General features: G+C 38.6%; 4 protein-coding genes across 4 annotated transcripts; all 4 read left to right on the top strand.

The window, feature by feature from the left end:
• Positions 1–46: 46 nt before the first annotated feature.
• On the top strand, positions 47–6,123 carry polr2i (RNA polymerase II subunit I). Its single transcript, XM_031290894.2, has 6 exons — positions 47–236; positions 425–479; positions 839–912; positions 4,820–4,894; positions 5,563–5,614; positions 5,791–6,123. The coding sequence occupies exons 1-6, from the start codon at positions 175–177 to the stop codon at positions 5,851–5,853; spliced, it is 381 nt and encodes a 126-aa protein (XP_031146754.1). The 5' UTR covers positions 47–174; the 3' UTR covers positions 5,854–6,123.
• Positions 6,124–6,394: 271 nt separating this feature from the next.
• On the top strand, positions 6,395–8,455 carry pglyrp5 (peptidoglycan recognition protein 5). The gene is made up of 5 exons (XM_031290893.2): positions 6,395–6,700; positions 6,842–7,037; positions 7,286–7,404; positions 7,564–7,751; positions 7,912–8,455. The coding sequence occupies exons 1-4, from the start codon at positions 6,688–6,690 to the stop codon at positions 7,737–7,739; spliced, it is 504 nt and encodes a 167-aa protein (XP_031146753.1). The 5' UTR covers positions 6,395–6,687; the 3' UTR covers positions 7,740–7,751; positions 7,912–8,455.
• Positions 8,456–10,870: 2,415 nt separating this feature from the next.
• Positions 10,871–13,019, top strand: foxg1c (forkhead box G1c). The gene has a single exon (XM_031290877.2). It carries the CDS (start codon positions 11,119–11,121, stop codon positions 12,325–12,327), a length of 1,209 nt encoding a protein of 402 aa, XP_031146737.1. The 5' UTR covers positions 10,871–11,118; the 3' UTR covers positions 12,328–13,019.
• A 3,168-nt stretch (positions 13,020–16,187) lies between these two features.
• On the top strand, positions 16,188–18,766 carry snrpd2 (small nuclear ribonucleoprotein D2 polypeptide). Its single transcript, XM_031290896.2, has 3 exons — positions 16,188–16,376; positions 17,171–17,350; positions 18,318–18,766. Coding segments are annotated over exons 1-3 (357 nt in total). The 5' UTR covers positions 16,188–16,374; the 3' UTR covers positions 18,493–18,766.
• Positions 18,767–27,822: the final 9,056 nt, after the last annotated feature.

The following is a 27,822-nucleotide window of genomic DNA, read 5'->3' as shown; positions in this document are numbered from 1 at the left end:
TTAAACTGTCCTGTGAGAGGCAGCAATTTGCCGCAAGGCTTCTAGTCGACCGGAAAGCCAGAAGAAGAAGAAGACGGTCTGTTTTCAAACGAGCGTAAGGAAGCCATAGAAGCGGTAGAAGAAGTGAATCGCACTTATTATTTATCAGGTTTGCTTTAACATATAGTTCTTCTAATGGATTTAGAAACTGGAACGTACGAACCAGGATTTGTTGGGATACGGTTTTGTCAAGAATGGTGAGTTTGTGGCCGAATAGAGGTTAATCTACGCTAACGTTAGCTAGCTATCTAACGTTAGCTAACGTTACGTGTTAAAGCTAAACGCATGTTAACCTAACGCTGTCTTAATCAATACGTAACGTCTTATTTTCAAAACGAATTGAAAATATCGGGATCCCACTATAAAAGCTGACCTTGTTTTTCAGTAACAACATGTTATACCCCAAAGAAGATAAGGAGAACCGTATCCTGCTTTATGCGGTAAGTAATGTTAACGTTATCTGGTCCTGTAGAAAAGCCCCAATCAGTAACTTTTAATTGAGTTTTCCTAGCAATCGAAGTTGGCTCATGCACCAATTTGAGTCAGTCAAATGTAGTGTGTCTGTGGAGTGCAGTGCATTAGTGATGAAAACAGGGATCACTCCAAACATGCTGATGGTTATATTGACATAACATAGTCCTGTCCAGTGATAGGTTGTTGTTGGTATTAACTCTTACAGAGCTAAACATTAACAGTTTAGAAGATGGCTTGTTGTAATATAGTAAAACAGTGACCTTAAATGTCCGTTGTGTGCCTGTAATAAGTTGCTGAATGACCTTTTATTGAACTCAACCCACAGTGCAGGAATTGTGACTACCAACAAGAGGCAGACAACAGCTGCATATATGTCAACAAGATCACCCACGAGGTTGAGTAAGTAAAATAATAATTCTTTATTTCAGACCCAGGGGATCCATATCACAATAAAAAACACACAGAGTAAAACATAAATAGAAGAAGAAAAAAAAAGAAGAAAAAAAAATACAAAGCCTTCCACAATGTTCAGTGTAGGGCTCGGCAATATATCGATATTATATCGATATCGTGATATGAGACTAGATATCGTCTTAGATTTTGGATATCGTAATATCGTGATATGGCATAAGTGTTGTCTTTTCCTGGTTTTAAAGGCTGCATTACAGTAAAGTGATGTCATTTTCTGAACTTACCAGACTGTTGTAACTGTTCTATTATTTGCCTTTTCCCCACTTAGTCATTATAGCCACATTACTGATGATTATTTATCAAAAATCTCATTGTGTAAATATTTTGTGAAAGCATCAATAGTCAACACTACAATATCGCTGCGGTATCGATATCCAGGTATTTGGTCAAAAATATTGTGATATTTGATTTTCTCCATATCGCCCAGCCCTAGTTCAGTGTCTAACATACAGACATATTCGCCAATGGTTCCACAGTCCGGAAGAAAATCTGACAGAACTGCGTACAGAGTTAGCCAAAACAGCGATTAAGTCATTTTCTGACTCAGATACCCTACACATAAATCTATATGTAAAACAGCAGAGCAGGTAGGTACCCCGACACTGACAAACATATGGCTTGCACTGGAGCTTCTTGGAGCTCTCAGCAGCAGCCTCATGCTGTCATTATAAGCCACTATGAATTTTCTAATGCTGCCTTGCTTATAACGACACCATAGGTAGGCAGTATACAAAGGTGTACATTTGTACAATACGCTCTAAAGAGTGAGATCTTCACAGGTACAGAGCACATGCTAAACTTACGACACAGCATGTTCGCTTGAGCTACAGCTTCCGACGCTGCCTATAGATATCCTTGTCATCAGACAGGTCATTTGCAATAATATGGACCAAATATGTAATCTTACTGCACACCCTAAGTGCGGTGCCAGACAGATAGAAGTCAGGAAAGGTTGACTGTCTGTCTTCTCTACTTCTGATAATCATGATCTTACTCTTTTTAGCATGGTATTTCATATCAAAATCAGCACCATACTGTGTGCATATTCTCAGAAGCTGTTGAAGACCAGCACTATATGGGCTAAAAACGACCAAATCATCTGCGTACATAAGGTGATTAATTAGTGAGTCACCAACCCTACAACCTGTATCACATGCATTTAAAATCAAAGACAAATCATTCATATACATATTAAAAACAAAGCAGACAGAATTCCGCCCTGGCGAACACCATTGGTCACTTGGAAGGGAATAGATTCCCCCATCTCACTCTCATTGTTTGATGCGAGTACCAATAAACGAAAAGATTCTAATTAAAAAACCAGGGACCCCACTTGTAGACAATTTTAAAAATAATTTCTCATGATTAACACGATTGAATGCTTTAGAAGCATCAATGAAGCACAAGAACATTGTGGAATTTTGCCTATTATATTTATCTAAAATTTCCTTTAGTGTAAAAATACATAAATCAGTGCCATGCTTTCGTTTAAAACCAAATTGGTTATCAGTAGTAGTAGTAGCTATTGGCCTGTAATTATCTGAGCTGTTCAGCTTCCCCACTTTATCTTTAATAACTGGTACTAGCACAACAGAGAGCATAGAATCAGGTAACTCTCCATGAACAAAAAAAACCTGTGTAGCACATAGCCACCAGAGGGCACAGTTTCTTACTGGTAAGTTGAATATGTTCAGCTGTAATATTATCCAGAGGCCTTATTATCTCTTAACTTCAATATTGCTTCATGGACTTCAGCAGAGGTGACAACAACAACATCATCATTAAACTCTACATTATCCACTACAAACAGATTACTTTTTTCACAGTTTAACTTTAACTGTTGTTTATAATATTGTTTCCGCCATAACTGTGAAATGTCATCAGGACCACTCACACCACCTATATTAGATGGAAGAGATGTTTTGCAATTATTAATAGTTTTTATTTTTTTTCCAGAAGTCATTAACATCATTTTTTGCAGCTTCCATGCCAGTGAATCTGACCTCATAGTGTTTTCATTTCTTTTAATATAGCGGAGTGCATATTTAAATCTAGCATTAGTGCATTTCTTATTTTCAAACAAGGGGCCATGCCTGCTTTTGCCTGACTCAGCCCATTTTTTAAAAGCATTTCTTGCTACCGCGCGAGATCACGCACAGAGCACAACATCTATTGCCGGAAGAGACTACTGGTAAAGAAGAATCAAGAAGCGAGTGAACAGCAGAAGCAGCTACTGCAGCGTGAGGTGATAGGGCAAGATGCCACACAGTTGTATATATCCCGGCTGCGGTTTAAAAGCAATAGATGTTGTGCTCTGTGCGTGATCTCGCGCGATAGCAGCCGAGAGGAGTTTCCATCAGGTAAGTGTTATTTAAATATACTTCTGGTGTAGTTACAAACTTTCTAATGCCTTGTTTTATAAGTACAGAAACTATTTGTACTACTGTAAAAGTTTGGTATCATTCCGGGCATTATTAGTGGGGTAATTTACGAGATACAAACGTGGATCCATTAGCGCCTGCACTAAGCTAACCAGCTGATAACGCTAACTCGACCAACATTACAACAAGGGAAAAAAGCTTATGGGGGGTTATTTGGCTCGAGGTCAAGGTGCAAAGCAGCCTAGGGTGAAATTACTCTGAACCATCACTTTAATATTACCCAGCAAAGCACCAGAATGATTGACATATTTATTAAGATCTTTCTTAGACAATTTTGACCAATTTATTTTCCCTACATCAATGCCATTATTCACAGGCAACAACACCGGTAAATTGCATGTGTTCAACACCATGAGAAAGGGTATATGGTCCGTAGTAGCCAGATCATAATCAATCTTCATCATATTGATGGAGTCATGGGCATCCACTGTATAAAGGCAGTGGTCTAGCCAGGAAGTGCCAGGCCTCGCTGATATAAGTATAACTATCATTTGGCAATAGTACCTTACTAGATAAAATCAATCCACTGTCTGAACAAAACTGCAATAAATGATTACCAAATAAAAAGTTGGCATCAGTTACATCAGCATTCATGTCACCAACGATGTAGATGCAGGTAGAAGAATTGTCCTGAATAAAAGACATGATAAATGCCAATCTACTGAGGTACTCATCCTCATTTTGTATGCACTCATATGGCGTATAGACATTCAAAATTATTACCTTCTTATCATTACAACACAGCTCAAGCCCAATAGCCCAGTCAACTCCCAATCTTCTAACATTAACCAACTGGTAAAAAAAATTTCCACATCGTGGCTAACCCCCCTGGAATTCTCCCCTGGACAACTTTAGCACTTAGGCCACATAAAGTACCAACTTCTTGATTTGCTTGAAATTGACCAATACGTCACACTGCTGTTCTCAATACAGTTTCATCCCTGCTTTAAAGACTTGACACCCCCTGAAAATATTGTTGTTGCTGACCTCCAGCTGTAGTGTTAAGTGTACACAGGAGTCAGGGCCCTGTTTGTCTTTCAGAAACAGGCTAAACACTTTTCATTCTCGTTGTTTTCTGGTCACTGACAAATCAAGTTAAATGCATTATCCAGACACTTTCAGGTACAGCATTTAATGGGATAATATGAAAGTCAGTAAAAGAGAATCACATTGATTTTAATTGTGCACATTCAGACTGCAGAAATAACTTATTTTGTTTGCAATGGTGTAAATACATATTGAGTGACTACACATAAAGCTAAACATTTGTAACAGGGCACCTCTGTAATGCCCACAATACACAACATTACATTGCACTGTGTAATGTCAGTCACTGAGGGCTAATTGTTGGAAAGTCATCTACTAACTTGCTTCTGTTTTGTTGTTGTTTCCAGTGAGTTGACACAAATCATCGCTGATGTATCTCAGGATCCAACACTCCCGAGGACAGAGGACCACCCCTGTCCCAAGTAAGTTTTACCATAATAAGTCAACCTCACTTGTTCTCTCTGGAGTTTCCTAATTGTTCATCTGTGTTTTTAAGGGTAATTATTGCGTTGTTAGTTTGGTGCAACATTCAGAATAGTTGAATTTCAGCATAGAAAAACAGCTTTGGCAGACTTACAATCTGCATTGAGTGACTTTAAATTGATACCTAATTCACTGCAACAAGCTTTTCTATCATTCTTTATGTCTGATGTACTGACAAATAATCGAGTTACCCTCATATCAGAAACAGAGCGAACTTGGTGTCTCATTGAAGTCCTCATTCTCACCACCTGACAAATTTAGGCCAAATAGCTACTGGGAATTTAGCCCTTTTTGACCTGCCTTTTTCTGAGAATAATACTGTATCTTTACCTTGCTGGATGATTGACTCTCTTCACCAGCTACACATTTACTTCACCACTTTTCCATCTTGAACTGGGAAGGTAGTAGACAACTAGTTTCTGGCTGTCCAAAGATTTATATGGGCAAGGCGGGCTGGAACATTGTGAGATTTGCAAAGTTTTTGTTTTCCTGCAAGTGCACCAGCATATGTGTCCTTGAGGCACACTACCATCCTTTTGGACTTTGATTGTGAAATGAGATGTAACACTGAGCGACTAACATTGTGCCTGACCATGTCTCTTCCCAGATGCGGTCACAAGGAGGCAGTGTTCTTCCAGTCTCACAGTATGAAGGCTGAGGTATTGATCATTGTTAATAAAACACATAATGCGTGACCTGATGTCTTAATGTTTGTCCAGGAATATGTTTACTAGTTTTTTTGTGGTCAGTGAGAAAAACGCCTTGTCCTTGTTGGATTTTAAGAATTGAATAGAAGAGCTAATATTTTGAGATGATGTTCTGTTTCTCCTGACAGGATGCTATGAGACTGTACTACGTCTGCACAGCCCCTCACTGTGGACACAGATGGACGGAGTGAAGCTGGTGATAATGAAGAGATCTAACATGTTCATCTACAGTATTGCTGTTCACAAAATGACGCAGCTCAAATAGTTGTTTTTTACGCTAACTGGGCAGTTTGTTGTCAAACTGCAGCACTGCTGATGTTTGTAGACCCTGAAATTATCTTTGTTTGATGACTTGCAGTTTGTCAGACACCATCTTGTGAATATATTGTATTAATAGGTTGTTTTTTTATAGCAGTTGACATTTTTTAATGGGTTTTGTTAGATTAAAAGAATCCGTTGTTTCAAATGTCTCAGAGTATTTAATGAAAACTTGTAGCAAATACTTGTCATTATTATAATTGTTTACATTAGCATCATTAGGCCTCTTCTGTTTCAGTTTTCATAATTATATCAGTGTTATATCACTTCTTGTTTCCTCCCACTGCAAAAGCACACGCCCTATATGATATTGCAAAACAGATACTGCTGATTTTTGTTCTTAAAACTCACATGACTCTAAACATAACTTTGAAGCTGTCACGCCACGTGTGGTAAAGAAACTGCCACAGGTTTTTTTGTTACTGTCTGGAATGTTGACCGTGCCGATTCTACTTCCTTCTTTTTCAAATGCGTATATTCCAACAAAAAAACTGTTGGGAAACTGTAGACTTCATCTTCTAGTGATACACTGACTATTATTCAACCAACATAACCAGTTGGAATATAATTTGTGTGCACATATGCATCCATGTGTAACAACATAGAAACAAGGAAGGTGTACTTCCCGTGACCACACCTCCAGAAACTGGCTCCTTGATAAGGCAGCTGCATGTCTGCTGCAGTCGAAGGCAACTGTGTAAGGAGGTATGGCACAAAAAGGTATGGCAACAAACAGCTTTACACTACAGATATTACATTTGGAAATCTTTGTAATTACCACTGCCAATTACATTTTCACATATGGCATAAGCCAACTTCTTTGTTTTGAATATGCTTTTGATCGTTCAAACCGCTTTTCAGTGACCATTGTTTCAAGGCAGCAGTGGGGAGCAGCTGCCCCTAAAAAAAGGGAGACTCTGAAAGGCTCTGCCCAGAGAGTTGTCATACACCACACTGCCCTCCCAAGATGCAAAGGTCAGAAAGAGTGTATGGACTGCCTTGTCAGCATTCAGAGAGGGCATATGAAAGACAGAGGCTTCGATGACATCGGATATAAGTGAGTAGCTCTGTTGCCTTCACTGCTCAAACTGTCTAGGTGAATGTCATTTATGAGTGATGTTTATATAGTGTTGTACATACAATGTGGACATTTTGGAGGACATTTAATTAATAATAATAATAATTTATACTTTATTAATCCCGCAAGGGAAATTACAATGTAATTAATATATGTAATTGTTCTAATGAGTTTCTGCTCGTTTTTAATGCTATAGGATCCTCAACCATACTTTCTGTGTGTTTCAGTTTTCTTGTCGGAGGAGACGGTGCCATGTATGAGGGCCGTGGCTGGGGTGTGGTTGGGGCACATGCCAAAGGCAACAATCATGACTCACTGGGGATTGCCTTCATGGGAAATTTCAAAAGTAAGTCCACCTATTAACTTTGTGCATTGTGCGATTAAAGGACAGCACATGTCTAGGTAGGGGTAACAAAAGAGGGGTGAAAAACTGAAGTTTCCATATACTTTCAGGATGGTGTTAAGAAGTCAGATATAACGATAATGCTACTTATTTTGCTTTCAGATGACACACCAAGCACAGAGGCAATGTCGTCAGTCAAAAAGCTGCTGCAATCCGGAGTTTCTCAGGGCTTTCTAAACCCAAAGTTTGCCCTGTTTGGGCACAGAGATCTGGGAGACACAGAATGTCCAGGAGGAAAACTGTATGCTGCACTACCACAACTGAGGGGTACCACATAAAGCTCACTGCAGATTCTGATTGTTTTGGGCATTTTTAGGCCTTTATTGATAGGAAAGCTGAAAACATGAAAGGGGAGAGAGGGGGGAATGACATGCAGCAAAGGGCCACAGGTCGGAGTAAACCTCTATATATGGGCACCCGCTCTACCAACTGAGCTATCCGGCCGCCCAGATTCTGATTGTTTTGATTGCAAAAAAATCCCTAGCTTCATATCATCAACAAACCTTCACCAGCTCTTCGTTAATACCAGATGTGGAATAAACAGGGTGACAGGATGAAGAAGAATTTAGAATAAATACTGACTCATTATTTCTCATCAAATTCTTTTTATTCATGGCTGTCCTCTGAACTAAGGGAAGGTCTGTGACTTTCTCTTACAGCAGAGGGAGCCATCAAATGGGATGAGACCAATAGGCTTTAGAGTGCAGAATTCCTGAAAGTCAATGCACTTTAATTCACATGTAGAAAAATTGTCACGGTAGCTCTTACTTGTTAGTTTGATTACATTCTTTCAATCCGTTATGCTACTTTTTACAGTAGTTACCTAAGTACAATATTAATATGGAGGCAAATGCCTTTTTACTTATGAAAGTATTCAAGTAAAAGGCATTTGCCTTAAGATGCGGTTGTTTAAGATGAACATTCACATGAATTTAACCTGTTCTGATGTTAAGCTACAGGTATTTTTGAAATAAATATCATGTTATTAGCAATATTGTGATTGTTTGATTCATTTTTTGCTCGCCCTCTCCCACAGAGGACATGGTTAGCAACAGAGTAGAGCTTGCTGCTTGCGTTTCACAATCGGAGTCATGGGAATCCTCCAAACAGAATTAATTCAAATAATGATAAAATATACTATAGCCTACTGTATAATAGGCCTACCAATTTTCTTTGGAAGGGCTGTATTTTCATGCAAATGACTTCAGGGTGCCACTGTAAACAACACAATATGAAATATTTAACAGAGAAAAAGAACCAAGGAGATTACAAGTGTTGAGACAACAATGTGTGCTTTCTGCAGTGCCTGAAACATTCCCAACAAGTGCTCACTTGTGCAGCGCAAGGATTATGCAGGAAGGCCCCTATCAAATTGACTAAGAGAAGGTATAATGGTAACAGATTATATGTGTAGTTCTGGTCGTCACGTTTAATGTAGTAGAGGTATGTGTCAATCTGTAGGCACATGTCACTATGCTGTAGGGGCCAATCATTTGTTGTAATATTACCAAACAAAAAATAGTGGTCAGGTTGCGATAGTGGGGTAAACTTTTTTTAAATGTCAAGGTTTATTGCATTTTTAATTAAATTTTTTTTCCTGTCTTTTATATATTAGATTAAATGGACAACTTTCTTCTATGAGAGGTCAGAAACGCAATAAATCTATATTGTATTTTTTCCCAAAAAAGGGAACCTTTCAAAATATATTAATCAAGAGGCCTGTTTTTTTTAATGTTATGCCTTTTTTAATTTACAGAATGATTCAGAAAGCTCTGCCTCTTTTCAGAGCCTGTGCTATTCTTTATTGGTATAGCCAATCATTTATTCAGTCAAATTAATGAAAAAAGACGGTTTTGAACAATTCTCTTGTCAAACTGATATCACTGCACTGACTTTCCTTTTTGTCTTTGGAGTTTGGAAAGAATAGAACTACGCTCTGCCTCCACGTGCTATCTATGAAGCAGGATACCTGGAAAAGTTCTAAATAGAAATGCACAAAAGGGTTTACATGGTTTGATAAGCTATTTATTAAGTCTAGTGCAATACTTGATTTCCAAGTTGTTTCTTTACGGTTCTCAACTGTCTCACTGTTGACGGAAGTAAAGACATTTAGCTTCAGCATCATAAGGGAGCAAATTTAGAGCTGTGACAGAGCTGTGATAGGCTGGGGCACAGTGGACTTACATGAACAGTGGTCTTACATGAACATCAGAATATACTACATAACATACAAAATAAGTGTGTGTGTGTGTGTGTAGTGACCTTTAAACCAGTGCTGTCACAGAAAATTAACAAAAGACCCTGACTCAAATCCACCCCAGGCCATGTTTCACTCTCTTCTGGATCCTTTATGAGGCAGGAGTGTTGTACACTTGACACTCAGCAACACCATAGAGTGTAAAGTTTGTACCTTACTGTGTTATCAAGTGTACCAAGAACTGTTAAAGTCATTTCATTTTTATTTACTGCACCTTCCAGTAGACAAAACATTATCTAGCTTTGCTGTCTTAACATGCCTCATTCATATTTGATGAAATGAATCACTGTCTTCATAGGTGAGAAAAATAACTTGCCTCTCTCGCTCGCTCTCTCTCTCTCTCTCTCTCCCTCTCTCTCTTCATTTTAAGAATGTGAACATGTCAGCAGCATCTGTGCTTAAATTATGATACATCCAAACAAATACAATTTTGATCAGATTACCACAAATCAACATGGATAAGACAACCTGCAGAGCTTAATATACAGTTTTGCTCCCTACAGAGAAAGTTGGGCCCAGACCTGTCATCTGCCTGGTGAGTAATGCATTAACATTTGGAGTAGTTAATCAAGTGATTTCAAAATAAAATCTGCTAACAGGTGCATTTTTCTCATGATATTGAGACTTGTTTTGAATCTTGCAATAACAGGTTTAGAAAGAAGTGGAAACACCTTGCCCTGTTTTCTAAAATGTCGTATATGTAGGCCTATTAGTGACAAGATCATTCAGGCTACATCTACTTCTTCCTTTTATAGGCATTTTGCCAAATCGTGGTGTCAACAAAGGGGCGCAGAGAGAAACCGAGTAAAAAGAGAGAGCAATGAGGCCAGCCCAGAGGGCAAGGCGCGGGTTAAATTTCATGAGTCACGGAAGTATTATAATTAAACCCGAGAGTTCACCGATCAGTCACACAGATTGACAGCATTTTATCCCGGGTTCAAACGTCTCTTTGCACGGTTTGGGCTCAATTATTATTGAGTTTACCTTGGATTTTTTTTTTTTTTAAATGGCCTAGAAATGCCAATGCCAATATAACATTGAGTCACATTATGTTCTTTGATTTGATCGAGAAACGTGATCACACATCTTTATTGGGTTAAATTAGTTATCATTGTTTTCTAAAATGAGGAACCAGTCATCTAAGAGTAGGGCACATGCGCACATTATGGCCCCAAATGTTTCACTTTTAGATCCAGTAACAAAGTAATGCACTACTTTTTATGGTAACGAGTCCTGAGCTGCTGTGATCATGCGCATTTGTTGTCACGCTGTCTGGCCGGTGCGTCTTTGGCTCTTCGCCTCTTTGAAGCAGCGCATCTTTGCTCTGTGGGTTCAGTGACGCGCTCTGCTCTGATCACCGGACGCCTCTGAGGATTTTAGTTGTGACTCTAATCTTTAAGATGGAGGACTTGAAAACTTCGGACCGATTTTTTCACAAGTCCTTCAGCATCAGCAGCCTGTTGTTGAGACGAGAGGGCGTGATGGGTGACCAGGAGTATCCTTCTCAGTCCCAGAAACTACGCTCCGCACAACCAGAGAAATCCAGTCAAGAGGAAAAGTTTGACAGTGAAAAGAACTGCGAAACCCCCAAACTGTGCACTAAAGCGGAAACTAAACCGGTGAGTGCAAATGGAAAACGAGAAGGAAATAAGGGAGAATCAAAGAAAGGCGTTGGAGCAGAAGAAAGCGTTAAGCCTGAGAAACCTCCTTTCAGTTATAACGCGCTCATCATGATGGCTATCCGCCAGAGCCCGGAACGACGGCTCACGCTCAATGGTATCTATGAGTTTATCATGGACAATTTTCCATACTACCGTCAGAACAGACAAGGATGGCAAAATTCAATCAGGCACAACTTAAGTCTGAATAAGTGTTTCGTTAAAGTGCCACGCCACTATGATGACCCGGGTAAAGGCAACTACTGGATGCTGGACCCCTGCAGTGAGGACGTCTTCATAGGTGGCACATCAGGAAAACTCCGGCGCAGGGCCGCAGCTGGCTCCAGGACCAAGCTTGCACTAAAAAGGGGAGGAGGTCGTCTGATGTCTTCCAGCACTGCAACCAGCGTGACCTTGGCCGCAGCAGGTTCATTTTACTGGCCGGTGCCGTCGTTTCTGCCTCTCCAAACACCAGTGCGCAGTCACCTTGGCGCAGGGACTTATCTGAGAGCTCACCCCCGCTTCCCAAACCACGCCACATCGATGGTTTCACAGCGGTCCCGGTTGAGTGCAACAAGTGCTGTGGACGCCGACCGGTTCGTGCAGACGCACCAGGAGATGTCTTACATTGGACTCAGTTGCGCGCAATCCCGACGCCATCAGATTGGCACCGCCTGCACCGCTTTCTCCACATCCATCCCTGCATGCCCCTTGCCCTTGTCGGATCCGTACTCGTTTAACATGATCTCCGGACAAGCCAGCTACTTTTACTCTCACCAAATACCTTGTGCCGCAACGTTTAGTCCGTGTCAAGAGGAGTGCGCCAAGACATCTCCGGGACAATTTGTATCCAAGAACGGCCACTCAGACCTCGGGGGGTTCTGTAATGACTTTCGAAATTACTGCCCTCAAGTCAGTTCAAGCCCTTCGTCTTGGAATATAGAAAAATAGAGTGACATTGTACCCACTATCTAAGATTCAAAACATTGCTGTAGAATTTAGATGAACAAAGTTGGTAAATAAAAGGCCAGAGCATCCTAAAGAGTACCTGCAGACTGGATTTTTTTGAGTTCATGAAAAGTCTGGTAAATGAAAAATATTCCGCAATATTTCCCCAATAATGTCTTTGCGTTGCAGTGAAAGACATTGAAATAGGAAATGTTTTTTGCACTGGTCTTGTATTGTTTCATAAGAACGCGTGTTGTAAAATTAAGATTAAGTCAGATTAACAAAAAATAGCTGATACATAAACAACATGAGTCAGGGTCTCACGTACATTGAAATTTAAACCGGGCTAATTCTGACACACGCCATTTCGAAAATGTGCAAAAATATATAGGCTAGTCTTGATTGCGTATTTGTTTTTGTTTTTTAACACATCAGTGTAACCAGGAACCGGGTCAAATCGTCATTTAAAAAGAATATAATGTAAACTGAAACTATATTCTTGTTTTAGAAACAATGCTTTCTACTTAAGTAACTTTTCTCATGAATTATTTTCCACATATACATATGCACTTGCCAGTAGTAGAAATTGAAGTGGTTTGCGCGCATGCATGTCACTGTTTGAGGCCTAATGCCATTATCTGAAATTGTCTGCAAAATACCGAAAAATGTCATTTAAAAAATGAAATAAAATGTTAACGAAATTATCATTCTGTCTGAAGTTATTCATTTTCCAACATGTTGACCGAGACATTTAAAAGCTATTAAAATGCGGAGGACGTTCTGAATGGGTGAGTATAGTTCCAGCTAACTTAATTAAAAAAAAATGTAATGCAATTATTGTAGTCCAAGGAGGGGGAATCGTTTTAAAATATGAAATAAGTATATTGTGAATGAAAAAAAAATACGTTAAATTTGCTGCATTTATTGTCTTCGATTTGTTAATGTTGCAACTAAAAAAAATGGCATTACTATTTGAATTAGCCTGCATGTAGCCTAATTAAACGATAAATAATCCATTTTAAGTGTGTTTTCTTTTCACCTCATTAAGGAGCTACACTGTTGTTGATTGGTCTCATTTGTGCTGTGTTATTGAATGTTTCACTCTGGACATTTGAGCCCACACAACACGGACGATACATAGACGGATTCTTTTTGAGTACAATTTGTGAAATCGCGGAGAGGATGCCTCTTCACATGCTGTGATCCTCTGCCTTTGTTGATCAACAGTTCAAATGTGCACCTGAAGCTTTCTTGAGGAGGCGTCATGTTGAAACAGTGCGCAGACACAGTGTGATGTAACTGTAACTTCAACAGGTAGACATTCCAGTCCCGCTGATCTTATTGATCTGTCTTGTGTTTCACCCGGCGCTGACATCATTACCTGTTCAACTTTCCCTCACCTCTCCCAGAGATATAAATTCATAAGGAAACAGATGTATGCGGCTACAGATTAGAGCAGCTTTCTGGACGGCTGCCTCCGTGGGACAAAAGACTCTTTATATCAAAAGACCCCAGCCCATCACCCTCCCAAGCCCAGCCACATTCACAGTCGCCTGTGGTTAAAGCAGACTGGGCTGGATCAGGTAACTTCACTGTTGGCAAACTCACAGTCTAGATAAATGCGAAGATAATAATGTTTTATTACTTGCATGAGTAATTGTGGTCGCAGCATAGAGAGCAGAGGACAGAGCTGTGAATCAACAGGTGGTGCGAAGTAGAGTTTGGGGGGCAGGCGTAAGAAGATACTGTTAGCTGTTAGTGTAATAAATAACCACATTTTTTGACAGCTCTACAATAACCACAGATCTATAAATCCCCTCTGCTACATATAAATGGACATGTCACTAACACAGACAGTTGGATTGGAACATGTTGGTGTTGATATCTGTTGCTGTTGCTAATCATGTGCTGAAAGTTGCAGACATGCTTTCTGTTCACGATTGTTTTCACTAAGCCCACTTTGTGATATTTTGCCACCAGAATCAATATTAAGGGGGAAATATTTAAAGGACTGTACAAAAATTAAAGGGTAAGGAGGAGGAGTCACAAAAGGGGGAGAGTGGTGGACTTTTTATTTTTATATAAAAGGATAGTGTACATTTTTTTGTAGTGCATGGGAGAGTTTTTTATTTTTACAATCACAGATTTATATGTAATTTATATTACAATGTAAATGTAATTTATAATGTCCGTTTGTAAATCTGAATATGGAGACCCTATAGAAGCAATGCATTTGGCCATAATCGTATGAATAAAGTGCATATAAATTAGATATATTAGACATTATTCAGTTGTTTCAGTTGTAGGTAAATCTCTGCTCTCTTAATTGGACAACTGCAAAAGTGCTTTCAGATCACTGCAGTCCAAACACATGTAGGCTAATGCCACACTGAGCTCATTTTACAGGCCCACTCTCCACAGTTTTAAGTCTTTTGGCTGAGCTAGGTGTTGTTCATATAGATATAGTACCCTACAGCTCTGGAAATCAATCTCACACACTTGCCTGTCTCAACAGCACACAGGCTGCCTTTATCCACATCAAGTGGTTTCCACAGGTAGAGCTGCCACCCTTTGAAATAAGGTGGGTGGGTTGTACACCCCCAGGCGTCTGTCTGTCTCTTGCCAGAAAGCCAATCTCTCAATGTCTCATTGCTGCTGTGTAGATAATGTAGCCTACATCCCAGTCTCTCTCTCACATACACACTTTCCCCTCATTCTTGTTGTGTTAAAGAGCAAAACAAAGACTTATCTGTTTGGGTCTGTGGTATCACTTTGGCTGTTCCCTCTGCCATTTCTTTTCCTGTGACAATTTTTTTTAACAGAAAGGGCCTTTGTGGTTAATGCATAAATACCGTACCCTAAAACAGCCCCCCCACATGCTTATCACCAGCCTGTAATAATCCAAATAGTTATTCAGAAAAAAACTAGCAGCAGGCTCTACCTGTTAACTGTACTCTGTAAAACTACTCCATTGCATAATTAAGATTATTGCATTCATAATTGAGAACATACAGTAAGTATTATCAGAGAAATATACTTAAAGTCACATTATGCTGAAGTCAGTGTTATTGTACAAAGTATTAGTATATAGGCTCTTATTACTATTACTATTTATTATACTATTCCATATTATATCCATATTATATTATATATCACATTATTAATATTCTATGTTATATTGCTGCAATATACTTTACCATATTGTTGTACTATACTATATATTATTATGTTATGATATAGGCTATTACAACACTGCACCTTTTACTATGTCTCATATTTCTCAATATTTCATCATGCACCATATGCTATGTTAATGTGATGCATCCTTGCAGTATATTCTATTTAATTAGGCTGTGCGGCTATTAATCACACCTCGGTCACTCTATCAGCACCATCATGTCATTTGTATCAAAATGCTTTGTTTCAATTTTTTTCTATTCTATTTTGGTTTATGTACCTCTTATTATTTATTTATGTTACTTTCTTTTAAGTAAATACTAGCTGTATTTATGCATGGTGTTTCTGTTGTACTGCTGCAACAATCCAAATTCCCCCGCTGGGGATCAATGAAGTAAATCTTCTTATCTTATTAATAGGGTTATTATAACTAATTATAATATATAATATAATTAAGATCAGTATTTTAATGTTGTACTCGGTCAGGGTGGAGCTAATTATAAACATTTTTTTGACTGTAGCCCACTAAATGTTTGCTTTATGAGGCCTATAACGCAAATGTCAAATAATTTAGTGGAGAAAATATCTGAAATACTTCTCTTTGAAATGTAGTGGAGAAAAAGTATAACGTAGAATAAGTGTAAATACTAGATTACAAGTTACTCAACGTTGGACAGTTACAAAGTAATGATGTACATTTGAACGGGACCGTATTAACCCGGTAGTTATTACAACATTTTGAAGCGCGTACTAGTTGACCCGGAAGTAGCTCGATCCACACGAGAATTGATTGCAGATCGTTGCGGATACGAAGGCACCCGGTGAAACGAGCGGCACGCGATCTAAGGAGACTGTTTTCATAAATCAGCAACCATGTAAGTATCTCTAATTGCCAGTCAGTCGTTGGGAAAGTATTTATTTTCGGTCTCAGAGCCTGAACTCTGAATCGCAGCAGCGAGAAGCTAACATTTACAATGCTAACATGGTTAGCTTCTTATGTAGTCAGCGATAGGAACCGAGGCCGGTTAGCTGCAGTTGATATAGCTACGCCTTGTATGTCTTTTCGTTGCTATATATTATTGTAACAGTAACGTAGATGTAACATAGCTGGGCTGGAAAGCCCAGCTATGTTACATCTACGTTACTGTTACAATTCTAATAAAAAATGACCAACTGATTATTTTTTAACTGACGTGGTTCAAATGGAAAAGTTGCGAGTCCGGAGTCACACAATAGCATTGATATATGCTAACGTTAGTTAGCCAAATGGTAATACCAAGCACTAACGTTAGTGTTTGAGCATGCGTTGTCTTGCATGCGATACGTTACGTTACGTTGTTACAGTTTGTAATAAAATATATCATAAATGTGACGTTTATCGTATAGTTTTTTTATGCTAGAGCAATATCCGTATCATGTGTTAGTAGACAGGTTTCCTCCAGTCTGTGTTTTCGGACAGGAGGCTGAAAACTCTGATGTAATTACAGGTGTTTACTTTTGTCATACAGTATGGTAACTTACTGTATATGGTCCAAGTCTATAAATGTGGAGTTAGCTGGCATCCAAGATAGGCAATGCATCTTAAGAAAATTGCACAGTAAAAAAAAAAATCTATATCAAATTTATTTATGATTAACATTTTGTATTGGTATTGTTGTGTCGTTTTCAGGAGTCTCTTAACAAAGCCTAAGTCAGAGATGACCCCTGAAGAGCTCCAGAAACGAGAGGAAGAGGAGTTCAACACCGGCCCTCTGTCGGTGCTCACACAGTCCGTCAAGAACAACACTCAGGTTCTCATTAACTGTCGCAACAACAAGAAGCTGCTCGGAAGAGTCAAGGCTTTTGACAGGTACTGAGCCCGGTCACTGACTTGTTACTTTACAGGTTTGAGAGTATAATATGAGAATAATACTTGATTAAATCAAATAGGTTTGTAACATTCCACAATTTTGTTATTACATGTAATTCAAAATGGTATGAGCCAAAATCAGATTTTAAATAGTCTGAAATTAGTGTGAAATGAATTTTTGCACAGCATGTTTCAACATGTATGATGCATTTTCTTCCTACAGCAACTTCATCCTCAAAAAATTCTGTGTATGATGCAGACTTACACGGTTCCCTCAACAGGGATATTGGATGCTTTCAGTCATCTCGAAAACCATATCCAATTCAAACTCTTTTCACCTGCCATACTTGTCATACATTGCTAACTTAAGTCTAATGAATCCTACTTGTTTATGAGTAGTGCACGAGATTTGTTCATTCGCATTATCGATGCCCCCTAAAATGACCACAGGAGGCTACATGTTCCGCTCTCTGTGTGGATGAGTTTCATTCACAAAAATGTTACTAAAGAGTAAAAAGAAAGCTTTCAAAGTTTCAGGTCCTGCTGTCGGAAATCAGTAGGCAACTGTCTAAAAAAAAAAAAACTCTTGGTAAATTGTCATGCCTTGATGGTGATAATATAGTAAGCAACAATACTCATTTAGAATTACGTTTGAGTTATATATTTTATTTCAGTTTCATATTAGATTAAGGGATTATAATTCTTAAATTAAACGAGTATTTTTCCTCTGTGGAGAAAGGTAGATTATCTGTACATGGCTCGTACGACAGGTCTGAATTTTGTTTATACCTAAGAGAAAATTCAAAGTCCAAATTCTCTTAAATCACGTCATTATCTTAAGAACAAAACTGTACAAGTTTGTTGTTGTTGTTGTTGTTGTTGGATGAGCCCATTGTCTTTTCAGAGTTTTTTTCCCCCCCTTAGTGATACTATGTTTAAATGTCTTACTCCCTCGCTATCATTTTAGGCACTGCAACATGGTCTTGGAGAATGTGAAGGAGATGTGGACGGAAGTTCCCAAGAGCGGGAAGGGAAAGAAGAAGTCTAAGCCAGTGAATAAGGATCGCTACATTTCTAAAATGTTTCTGAGGGGAGACTCTGTCATCATCGTGCTGAGAAATCCCCTGATCACAGGAAAATGAACTCTTTATAGGCGTCTAGCTGAATAGGTTGGAGAGCCCCTTTTCTTATCCTCTTTTTTTTTTTTTCTTCTTCTTTTTGTTGAATGATTTGAAGGTGGACTGTCATTAATCTACACCTCTTTGTTTTGTTGCTGTTTTGTCGTTGGATCACTGCAGTCACTATTGGGTAACATACATAGTGTCAAAAGGATGTCTGTACTTTTTGGAGAGTTTTGCGTTAACAGAAGTCCTCTGTATTTTTCATTTTAATAATAAAAGTGATGAATAGATTCAAGCATTGTGGAGGTCCTTTCTTTGCTTTAAACTTCCAAGTTTATCCCTGCTTTGAAAACATTTAAGGCTAGTTTGATTAACTGTTGCTATGTAAATTAATTTTTATTATTAATCTCATACATCATTTTTTATTACTGAATATTTGGAGATTGTATTATAGTGTTTACATTCTTCTAACCTAAATATTGTTATATAGATATTTTTTTTTATCTCATCTATTGCACACCACATCAGATGTATCAGAGAAAGCTTCGGCGAAAAGTTGTTTTTACTCCATTTTTCCTCGGGTATCCTTGCCAGCCTACTACTCTCCCCCTCCTCCCGCTGTCACCCTTTCACTCTCCCCTGACAGCATCTTCGGTGTCGGGCTTGATTTCAGTCGGCAGCGCTCAATATGCGACAAACTGCCGTTTAAAGGCCCGCTGCATTATTGATGAGACCAGATGTGCTGACTGTCACTTCACACCCTCATCTCACTCCCATTTCAGGCTGTTCCCCTCTGCCGCTCAGCCCCTCCTGACCACTTTGTTAATTGTCTTAATAGCTTAACAGAGAGTGTCGCCTTACTTCCCTCTAACAGTTGGCACCTAACCTCTCGCTCTTTGATGCTCTCAAATTTAGTGGTCAAGTGTATGGGATTTTGATTGTGTGAGTAAATAAGCTTGTCTGAGCATTTTACAATTTTGGCTGAGCTGAATGGCAATGATTTCTAAATCAAAGTAGATATCCCATTTGGTTTAGCTGTAAGCCTTACAATTAGAAAATGTTTGTGTCAAAGCATCTTAAATTCCCTTATTAAAATCTATTTGACTATGCCTAAATGTAACTTCTTGTTAATGTATTCTGTTCCTATTATCTTTACGTTTAATGTATCATACTTTACATTACACAATGCGTTACCACTCTCACTGTTGACCATAGCGTGCCTAAGGCCAGCACCTGTGAAGGCCTTACTGATTTACAGCTCTCAGGTGAAGCCTGCTGGCTCATAAGGAGGACTTAGCCACCAGGTTAATCCACCTGAGCAATGCATTTGAAATGCAGTGAACTTATGACATTTCTATGACTAATGTAATGGTTTCTATTGCACTCCTGCTCCAGGCAAATCTTGACTTATACCAAAGGTTTAAGGAGATCGTGTTGCAAGGGCCGGAAAATGTAAAAGGTTTTGTGCTGCCAGCACAAGGCGTAAGGAAACACAGCGGATGCTTAGGGCCCTGCAGCCACCAGGAGGCACCCAAATGAGTCAACTGCTTGCTTCTTTTGCACTTTCTATAAAAGGAAAACTACTAAACAGACCATGTTAGCTGGGTCATCTAATCTCAGTGAGAAAATGTGCTAATAAAGGATGCATTTTAAAGAAAACGGGCAGAACTAATTGAAATGTCTGATTTAAAAAGTGATTTCATTTTTTAGGTGCTCTGAGTATTTTGACATTGCCAAGTCAATTTCACCCTGCTGTTTTGTGGGGAAAAACATGAAAGTGGTTACCCTTAGCTTGAATGCTTTGTTACTGTTTATTTTTCTGGACACCACATTGCTAATGTACCTTTCCCTTCTAAATGTCTAGGGGCATGGAATCTGTAGCATCACCGGGCCCACAGTGGCTGTTTGCTAAGAGTAACATTGGACTACCTTATATGTGAGCTTGATCTGCTGTTACTGTGACTAACACAACTAAATGTTTATCCTCACTGTTAGACGTGTGTTCCAGCTGTGATGTGACAGCAAATGTTCAGACATGAAAAGAAGAGACTGCAGAGAAATATGGTAAGATTTTGTAATTTGATGAGCCTACTTCTCTTATGTCTTTATATTTGGTGCAAGTGTTTTTTGGTTCTGCATATTGATTTTAGGAGCTGAACAAAAACATGAATTTTAGTACAAATTAATTAGTCAATGTGTCACAATTTATAGTTCTCATAGTCATCCAGACATGTAGAGAGCTGGAGGCCTGGGGACTCTGACGGGCAGATACACTTTTAATAATATACAATAAGAACATTATTTATGTGAGGTTGTTGGATGTTACAGTAGGGGTTCCATTCATATTGGGATTTAAATGTGTTATAATTATCTCTCAAAAAAATAAGGTTTTGCACTGCAACAGTTGATTGTGTTAGAGAACTAAACCTCCCGATGTGATTATTCATCCCAGCAGCAGCCTGATCTCACAGGAAATTCATATTTGCTTGATGTCTGATATCTACAAAAAACAGCAAATTGTGAGGACTCAATAAATCTCAACTGGATAAATTTACTGTCAACCCCCAAATTAAGGATGCACCAAGGAAAACCACTATGAAAATACAAATGCATAGAAATATTACAACAAATGAGGTGGAGAGAGCAAGGTGCATGTCTCTGTTGCACTGTTGCATGTCTCTTGTGCTGATGCCAAATTCAGTCTATTCAGGAAAAGTGATCCATTAGGCTATAGTTCTGACACACAAGTGCACAGACAATGCAGCAATGAAAACAGCTATATACAGGCTTTTGCGATATAGCTAAAGCCACCTGATTATGCTGAATTACAGAGACAGCCCATGGCTGGTCGTGCAGGACTGTGTTGACCAACTTTCCTATCAGGTCCTGCGTGTATTCAAATGTGCCTTTTTGTTTTGCTAAAGCTGACAAAAGCTTTTCAGAAGCGTTTGCTTCAGAAGACGAAGTTAGGCATATCAAGCTAAATGAGCAGCTGCTTGTCGGGCTGCATGGTGGCCACCAGTGGAAGTCCACAGAATATGTGTAGGCTATAATAGGTCCTCAATAAACTTGACCTAGCTCTAAAACATTGGTTTGGAAAAACAGTTCCCCTCACAGTTGCAGCATCCTGGGACAAAGAACTGTCAAATACTAGCTGGTGGGTCTATTTGGAAATGCCTGAGATAAAAACAACTTTAGGGACCTCATTTGTTGGGTATCATCGTGCATTTTTCTCATGTTACTTCACTCATCTCAAAGACACTTCAAGAAGTCTCTTTCCCTCCAGATTTTGGGAGGGGGTGAGCGATCCATGAGCAGGAAGGCAGATGTTTTATTCAGTAGGTAAGCGATAAGAGGGGGGAAGTGTGATTATGATAGCGATCGGCCATGCATCGATACTCGAGCCTCCGGGCAATGTGACACCGCGCAGCGCATCGATCGGGGCCCGGTAACCGGAGCCGCCGCCGCAATTTGTTTTCAAGCAGAGCCACGGTCCGGGTGTCAGAGCCGCGAGGCCAGGTGGAGAGAGAAGATGAGGGGGTGGTGGAGGAGGAAGGGTATCAGCTCTGTAAACACACAAACACTGCCTTCACTCATCTCTCTTTAAGTGTGAATGACAGTAACTGCAAGGACACAGTCAGTGACAGCCAAAACAAGAGGGATCAGGTGTATAGACCCAGACCTATTTACAAACACTACTGCTGGAGTGGCAAAGAAAGTGGGCTCAACTAGCACCAGGACTTTTTACAAATTTAATTACATTTTTTATATTTATACAGGCTTAATCATTATACTTGGTGATAGATGATATTATTGATGATATTATTAGGCTACATAATCTATGATGTTGCAGGACTAGGGTAGGGGTGTAACAAAACATTGATGATGTATCGATTCAATCTTCAACAATCCAATATTATCGAAACAAAGTGAAAATATCGATACATATCGTCATCTTTAAGATGCACCTTTTTTTGAAATTCCCACTTTATATTTATTCTTTTGATTAAAAAGAGTAGTTTGTTTTTAATTTAAATGTCTGAAAGAGCTCAGTAATGAAATTGACTAATCATATTTGAGTTGCTTTTTGTAAATATTTATAAATGGAACTGACTGTGTTAAATGTATCGTCTCATATCGATCGCAGGTTCCTGAATTGAATCGAATCAAAATCATATTGTAGCAGAGTTTGTGATATCAGTAAATATTGTATCGTTGTCCAAATAATCAATATTATATTGTATCATGATAAAACGTTTGATTTACACGCCTACTAGCGGGGCCTTAGTCCCAGCCCAGCCCTCAGTCTGGATTTTATCCATAGGCCATGAGTCCAAATTTCCCCAGCAAATTTGTAGCTTATTTAAATATATGTTTTATTTAAAAAAAGATGTTTAGATCACAAATTCCACATTTTATTTTATTTTTTCATGAAACGTTCAATGAGATTGTAGACTACATTTTATTTCCCTAACATAGATCAAAATGTTGACCTTGGCAGTTCCTTCTTGATCTTGGTAACAGTTGACAAAACAATCTCAACTCAAAGTCCACTTACTCAAAGTTTTGGACTGTATCACATTTTCCTCATCAGTAGAGAGGGTTCGTTTGTTGCCTGTTGTAGCGGCCATAATACTGTAGTTAGATGTTCAAACTTTCCATTATCCTGAACACTTTAAGGATTTTTACCTCCATGTTGGCTGTGGGTGGTGGAGAATACTGAATCCCTTTAATTATATCATTTTCTTCAGTGTTTTGCCTAATACAGTCAAATTTGTATCAAATATTTAGACTACAGAATATCAGAATCAGGCGAAAATATTTCACGGAAGAATGTAAACTTATTTAATGTCATGTAAATCCCCTAGACCACAAGACCTTGGTGTCTTCAAACTATACGACTGAGGCATAGTATATTATATTATATAGATTTTTTAAGCTGTCATTTTTTATGTTCATATAATATCAAAACTGACTGATAGTTGCTGCAATATTTGTTATGATTATGTCTGAAATGTATTTAGGATAAAAAAATATCTTTCTTGAGGAAAGGTGGCAGCATAATGTTCTGTATTTTTACATTAGTTTGTATTTGTACATTTTATTTTATCTTCAATTCTTATGCCTGATGTGACTCTTTTCCAGGAAGACTTGGCCAAGATAGACATCAGCACAAATAAAAAAAGAATAGTTTCACACTGATTACACAACATGAGAAAATACAGGAACACAGCAGGAACTTTTCCAGTACACTGCTGTGTGAAATGTCTAGCAGACATTTGTGTTTACTAGAGGCTATTAAGGCCATGTTGCCATCTAGTGGATTATAAAAGTAATGTATCAGTTTTCCAACAGAAACCATGCTGTACCTTGACTGATAAGCCATTTTAATTTTATCATACAACACATTTACTGGAACTTGAAAGCATCATCATCTTATACAGATAATGATATCTGACGTGACATGCAAGTGAATTTTGGGGCCTTTTTTATTTTAGTATTTATCACAGAAAGCTGTCTGTCACATGCAGATTTGCCTTTCATGTAAGTAGCACAATGTTTGTATATTAAATTTAAAACAGAAGTTTAAGTTTTGAATGCATGCTTTATTTCATTCTATATTCTAGTACTTTTTGATGTTGCCTTTCTTTACATAATTGTTCATTTTTTAATGTCTTATACTGCACTGTAACTGATTGCATTGTGTGGGTTTAATAAGAAACAACCTTTTATGAATAGAAAAGGGATTTTACGGAAGGGAAGGCAATTTACGAAATGAAATAAGTTGAAATAAGACCACTAATTACAAAAAGTGTGAATTTCAACAAAAAGGGTTTTTCTGAAGGTTTTTCCAAGAAAGAAACTAAGACTTATAGTGACAACTATATTTAAAAATGATGAAGATGGGTGGCAAGCAGAGTAAACCACACGTCCCAGAGGGACCAATAGTGGATATGATGACAATGGGCCAGAATGTCTTGACTGTCTGGGATAAGTCCTTTGGAAGGCCCAGTTTGGAACTGGTTAGTATAAGTCCTCTGGGAGGCCTGAGTTGGACTCGTTAACTTGTTAAGTCCTTTGGAAGGCCCAGTTTGGAACTGGTAAAGTCCTCTGGGAGGCCAGGTTTGGAACCTGTGTTGCAACAGAAAACATAAGTCCTCTGGGAGGCCTGAGTTGGACTCGGTTAACTTGTTCTTATACTGCAGTGTAAATTTTATTCTCGTCTTTTATCTGTTTTTAATTTTTTTAATCGTTTTTAACTGCTCTTTAATGTTTTATGTAAAGCACTTTGAATTGCCCTGTTACTGAAATGTGCTATACAAATAAAGCTGCCTTGCCTTGCCTTACATTTACTCAAGTACTCTACTTTACTTTATCTTCATTTTATGCAACTTTATAACTTCTATTGCATTACATTTCAGAGAGAGAAATTGTATTCTTTACTTCACTGAAATTGTTTGATAGCTTTAGTTACTACTTCTTTTAACAAATTAAGATTTTTACATACAAAAACATACCTTTAAATGTCATGTTTTTATATTAATTAAAGTATATACATGTACAGCTGAAACAATACATACTTGTATTTGCCCTATGAGGAGTTCAGGGCCTACATTTTAGGACATGTCATTTGGACTCTCTAAAATCCTGCTGCCATTTGCTCTGCTGGCCTCCAGCCCATACCTCTTAGTGAACAGTTGTGTCTCGCTCCTCTTTACAGACTTTATCCTCCTCCAGTCACATTCCTTTCCTGTCAAAAAGAGATGGAAAGAGAAATAACTTGAGTAACAGTAACACTCATTCTCTATGTCCATTGGGTTTCCTTGAAAATACCAAACATTGGCTCGTCTGGAATAGCTTATACTGTTACTACTAATCCCTGTCTGGCTAACTGCTGCCAACCTCATCCAGACTGACACTTTGTTTCCCCGATTTAAGTTCAGTTGTATAATTCTCTTTGTTCGTCTGCCATTCAACCAGCAGTGGAGGCTGAAGCTTTCAGATGCTGCTGCCTCAGGACTATATGCTTTAACAAGTCCTGGACTCTCTGTTGTAAGATGTAGTAGAAGTGCACTCGGTTTACATAACAGCCCCTCTACAAACTCACAGGGATAGAGAGATAAGTAGAGGTGTAATTCAGCCTGGTTGACCAAGCACATCCATGTTTTCCATTTTTCAGTTTCTCCATCTCACACTCACACACATCTCTCATGTAGATAAAACCCATACCTGAACATCTATTGGAGCCACTTTGCTCCAAATGTCATGGAGGACCCCCTCGCTGCAGTCCAACAAATATTCTGCCAGCTGCGGACGGCGTTGACCGACTGACGTCATGCTTTGGAAATAAAGCTGTGCTACAGGGGAGGAGCACAGGAAGAACCTACAATTACTGCAAGACTGTTTGTAATTCTTTATGAGCTACTTTCTGGGAATAGGACCAAACTTTGAGACAGAGCCAATGCAAATCATACAAACACCTCCACACAAGTTTAAGCACAAGCTCACACATGATCTGGTGTTAATATCTGCAAAACTGCACACTCAGCGATGAGGCCAAAAAAGGGGTTGTATACTTGACAGTTTGGGCTTCAGTAGACAGCAGAGTTAACAGGGGATACGTGGCTAAAAAAATACCAGACTAACACTTGCTCAGAGCTGTCATCTTGTATGTCTAAGTGTGTGTGTGTGTGTGTGTGTGTGTGTGTGTGTGTGTGTGTATGTGTATGTGTATGTGTGTGGTGAGACTAAAGGCATATTGGCTTTCTGGATGTTTACACATACCATGCAGGCGTAATGCATTCCTTTCTCATCCTCTCTTCCACTTCTGTCCCCATTAGGAAGGAGTTATTTTAGTGTGCACTGTCTCAGTTTTGAAAACTTGGCCATGTGAGTCATCAAACTCTCCTTTCATTGTTATAAGAATTAGAAAGTATTACTTCAGCATTTAACACAGGTTACTTAAAAGATTTCTATAGTTTGGTGTTGTTGCTTTTTGTCCTATTCTCTATCTTTTGGATCAAAGTTGAGGTTTTAATTCATTTATCTTTTTATTCCAGAAAGATTGCTCAATACAAGTCTATATAGAATAACTACTAAAGCCACAATAGACACTTGAAGTTACCTAGACAGCCAGTAGGGCGAGGTGGAGGGCTTGGCTTGGCCCCTGGCATGGATGAGATGCTGCCTTCAAGTGCTATTTGAAATTAAATATACCAACTACCAACAGAAAAGAGCATTAACAGTAGGCTATATAAAAACCACTACATCTCTTTTGCAGTGTTTAACTGTTTTTAGAATGGTGAGCAAAGTGGGGTGCTGGTTTGTGTCAAATAATAAACCCACTCACCTACATTACTGAGTTACTACAGTCCCAAATCACTGGTCTTCTGGTCAAGGCATATTGGTCGTATCTTGCTTCAGGATTAAAACCAATAGACATCACACCTTTGAGGCCATAGCTCCTGAACATTGGACTTGAATACATTTAGTCCTACTTTACTTATGTTTATACACTGGTTATCTATTTTATGTCTGTTGCATTTTATTGATTATTATACAGCACTATGACATCTGCCCTAAAAGCGTGCTGTATATACTTCCTTATTTACAATAATAGACTACACATGCAATAGGCTACATTGCCTAAAATACAAGAAAAAGAGGAACAACTACTAATGAGTAAATGGATAATCTGGTCCTGTCAACCAGGCTACCCTTACCTTATTTTAAAAGTTGATGTTAAAGTATTTAATGTTAAATTATTTTGTATTATTATTATTATTATTATTATTATTATTATTGTCAGTGGTTACTTAAAATGAGCAATACCTCAATAGTAAACTCTGTTACAAGTAAATGTGCTAGATTCACACTTAAGTGAAAGAATTGGCAGCTAAATATAGGCTACTTAGAGTATTGTTGTTGATTCGTGGTAGATACATCAATGTGTAAGCAGCATTATATTGATGTAGATGGTCAAGGTAAAGCTCATTTGAACAAGGCCTACTTTAATAGTCTGTTGGGCAGTTTAACAATGCACCATATGTTATAAGATGTTTTATATGTGAACTGTTTATCTTCAAGTTTTAATGGAGTAAACAGTGCAATAGCCGTCTCTCTGAAATGTAGTAGCAGAAAATGGAAATAGTAGCCCAAAGAACACATCAAAATTGTGCTTATCGGTAGTGCTTGAGTAAATTCTTGTGTTACTCTCCACCACTGCTTATCATATTTTTAATTTCAGTCCCTGTAACTGTCGAGGAAACACCACTCAAACTTCTAAATTCGAGTTATACGAGGCATACGTGAATGCACCATGGGATTGTAGCCTACTTTGAAGCTGGCGGG

Source organism: Sander lucioperca, chromosome 8 (assembly GCF_008315115.2).
Source record: "Sander lucioperca isolate FBNREF2018 chromosome 8, SLUC_FBN_1.2, whole genome shotgun sequence".
Classification (NCBI taxonomy): Eukaryota; Metazoa; Chordata; class Actinopteri; order Perciformes; family Percidae; genus Sander; species Sander lucioperca.
The sequence above is the reverse complement of the archived record's forward strand: the minus strand, read 5'-3'. Positions and strand labels throughout refer to the sequence as shown.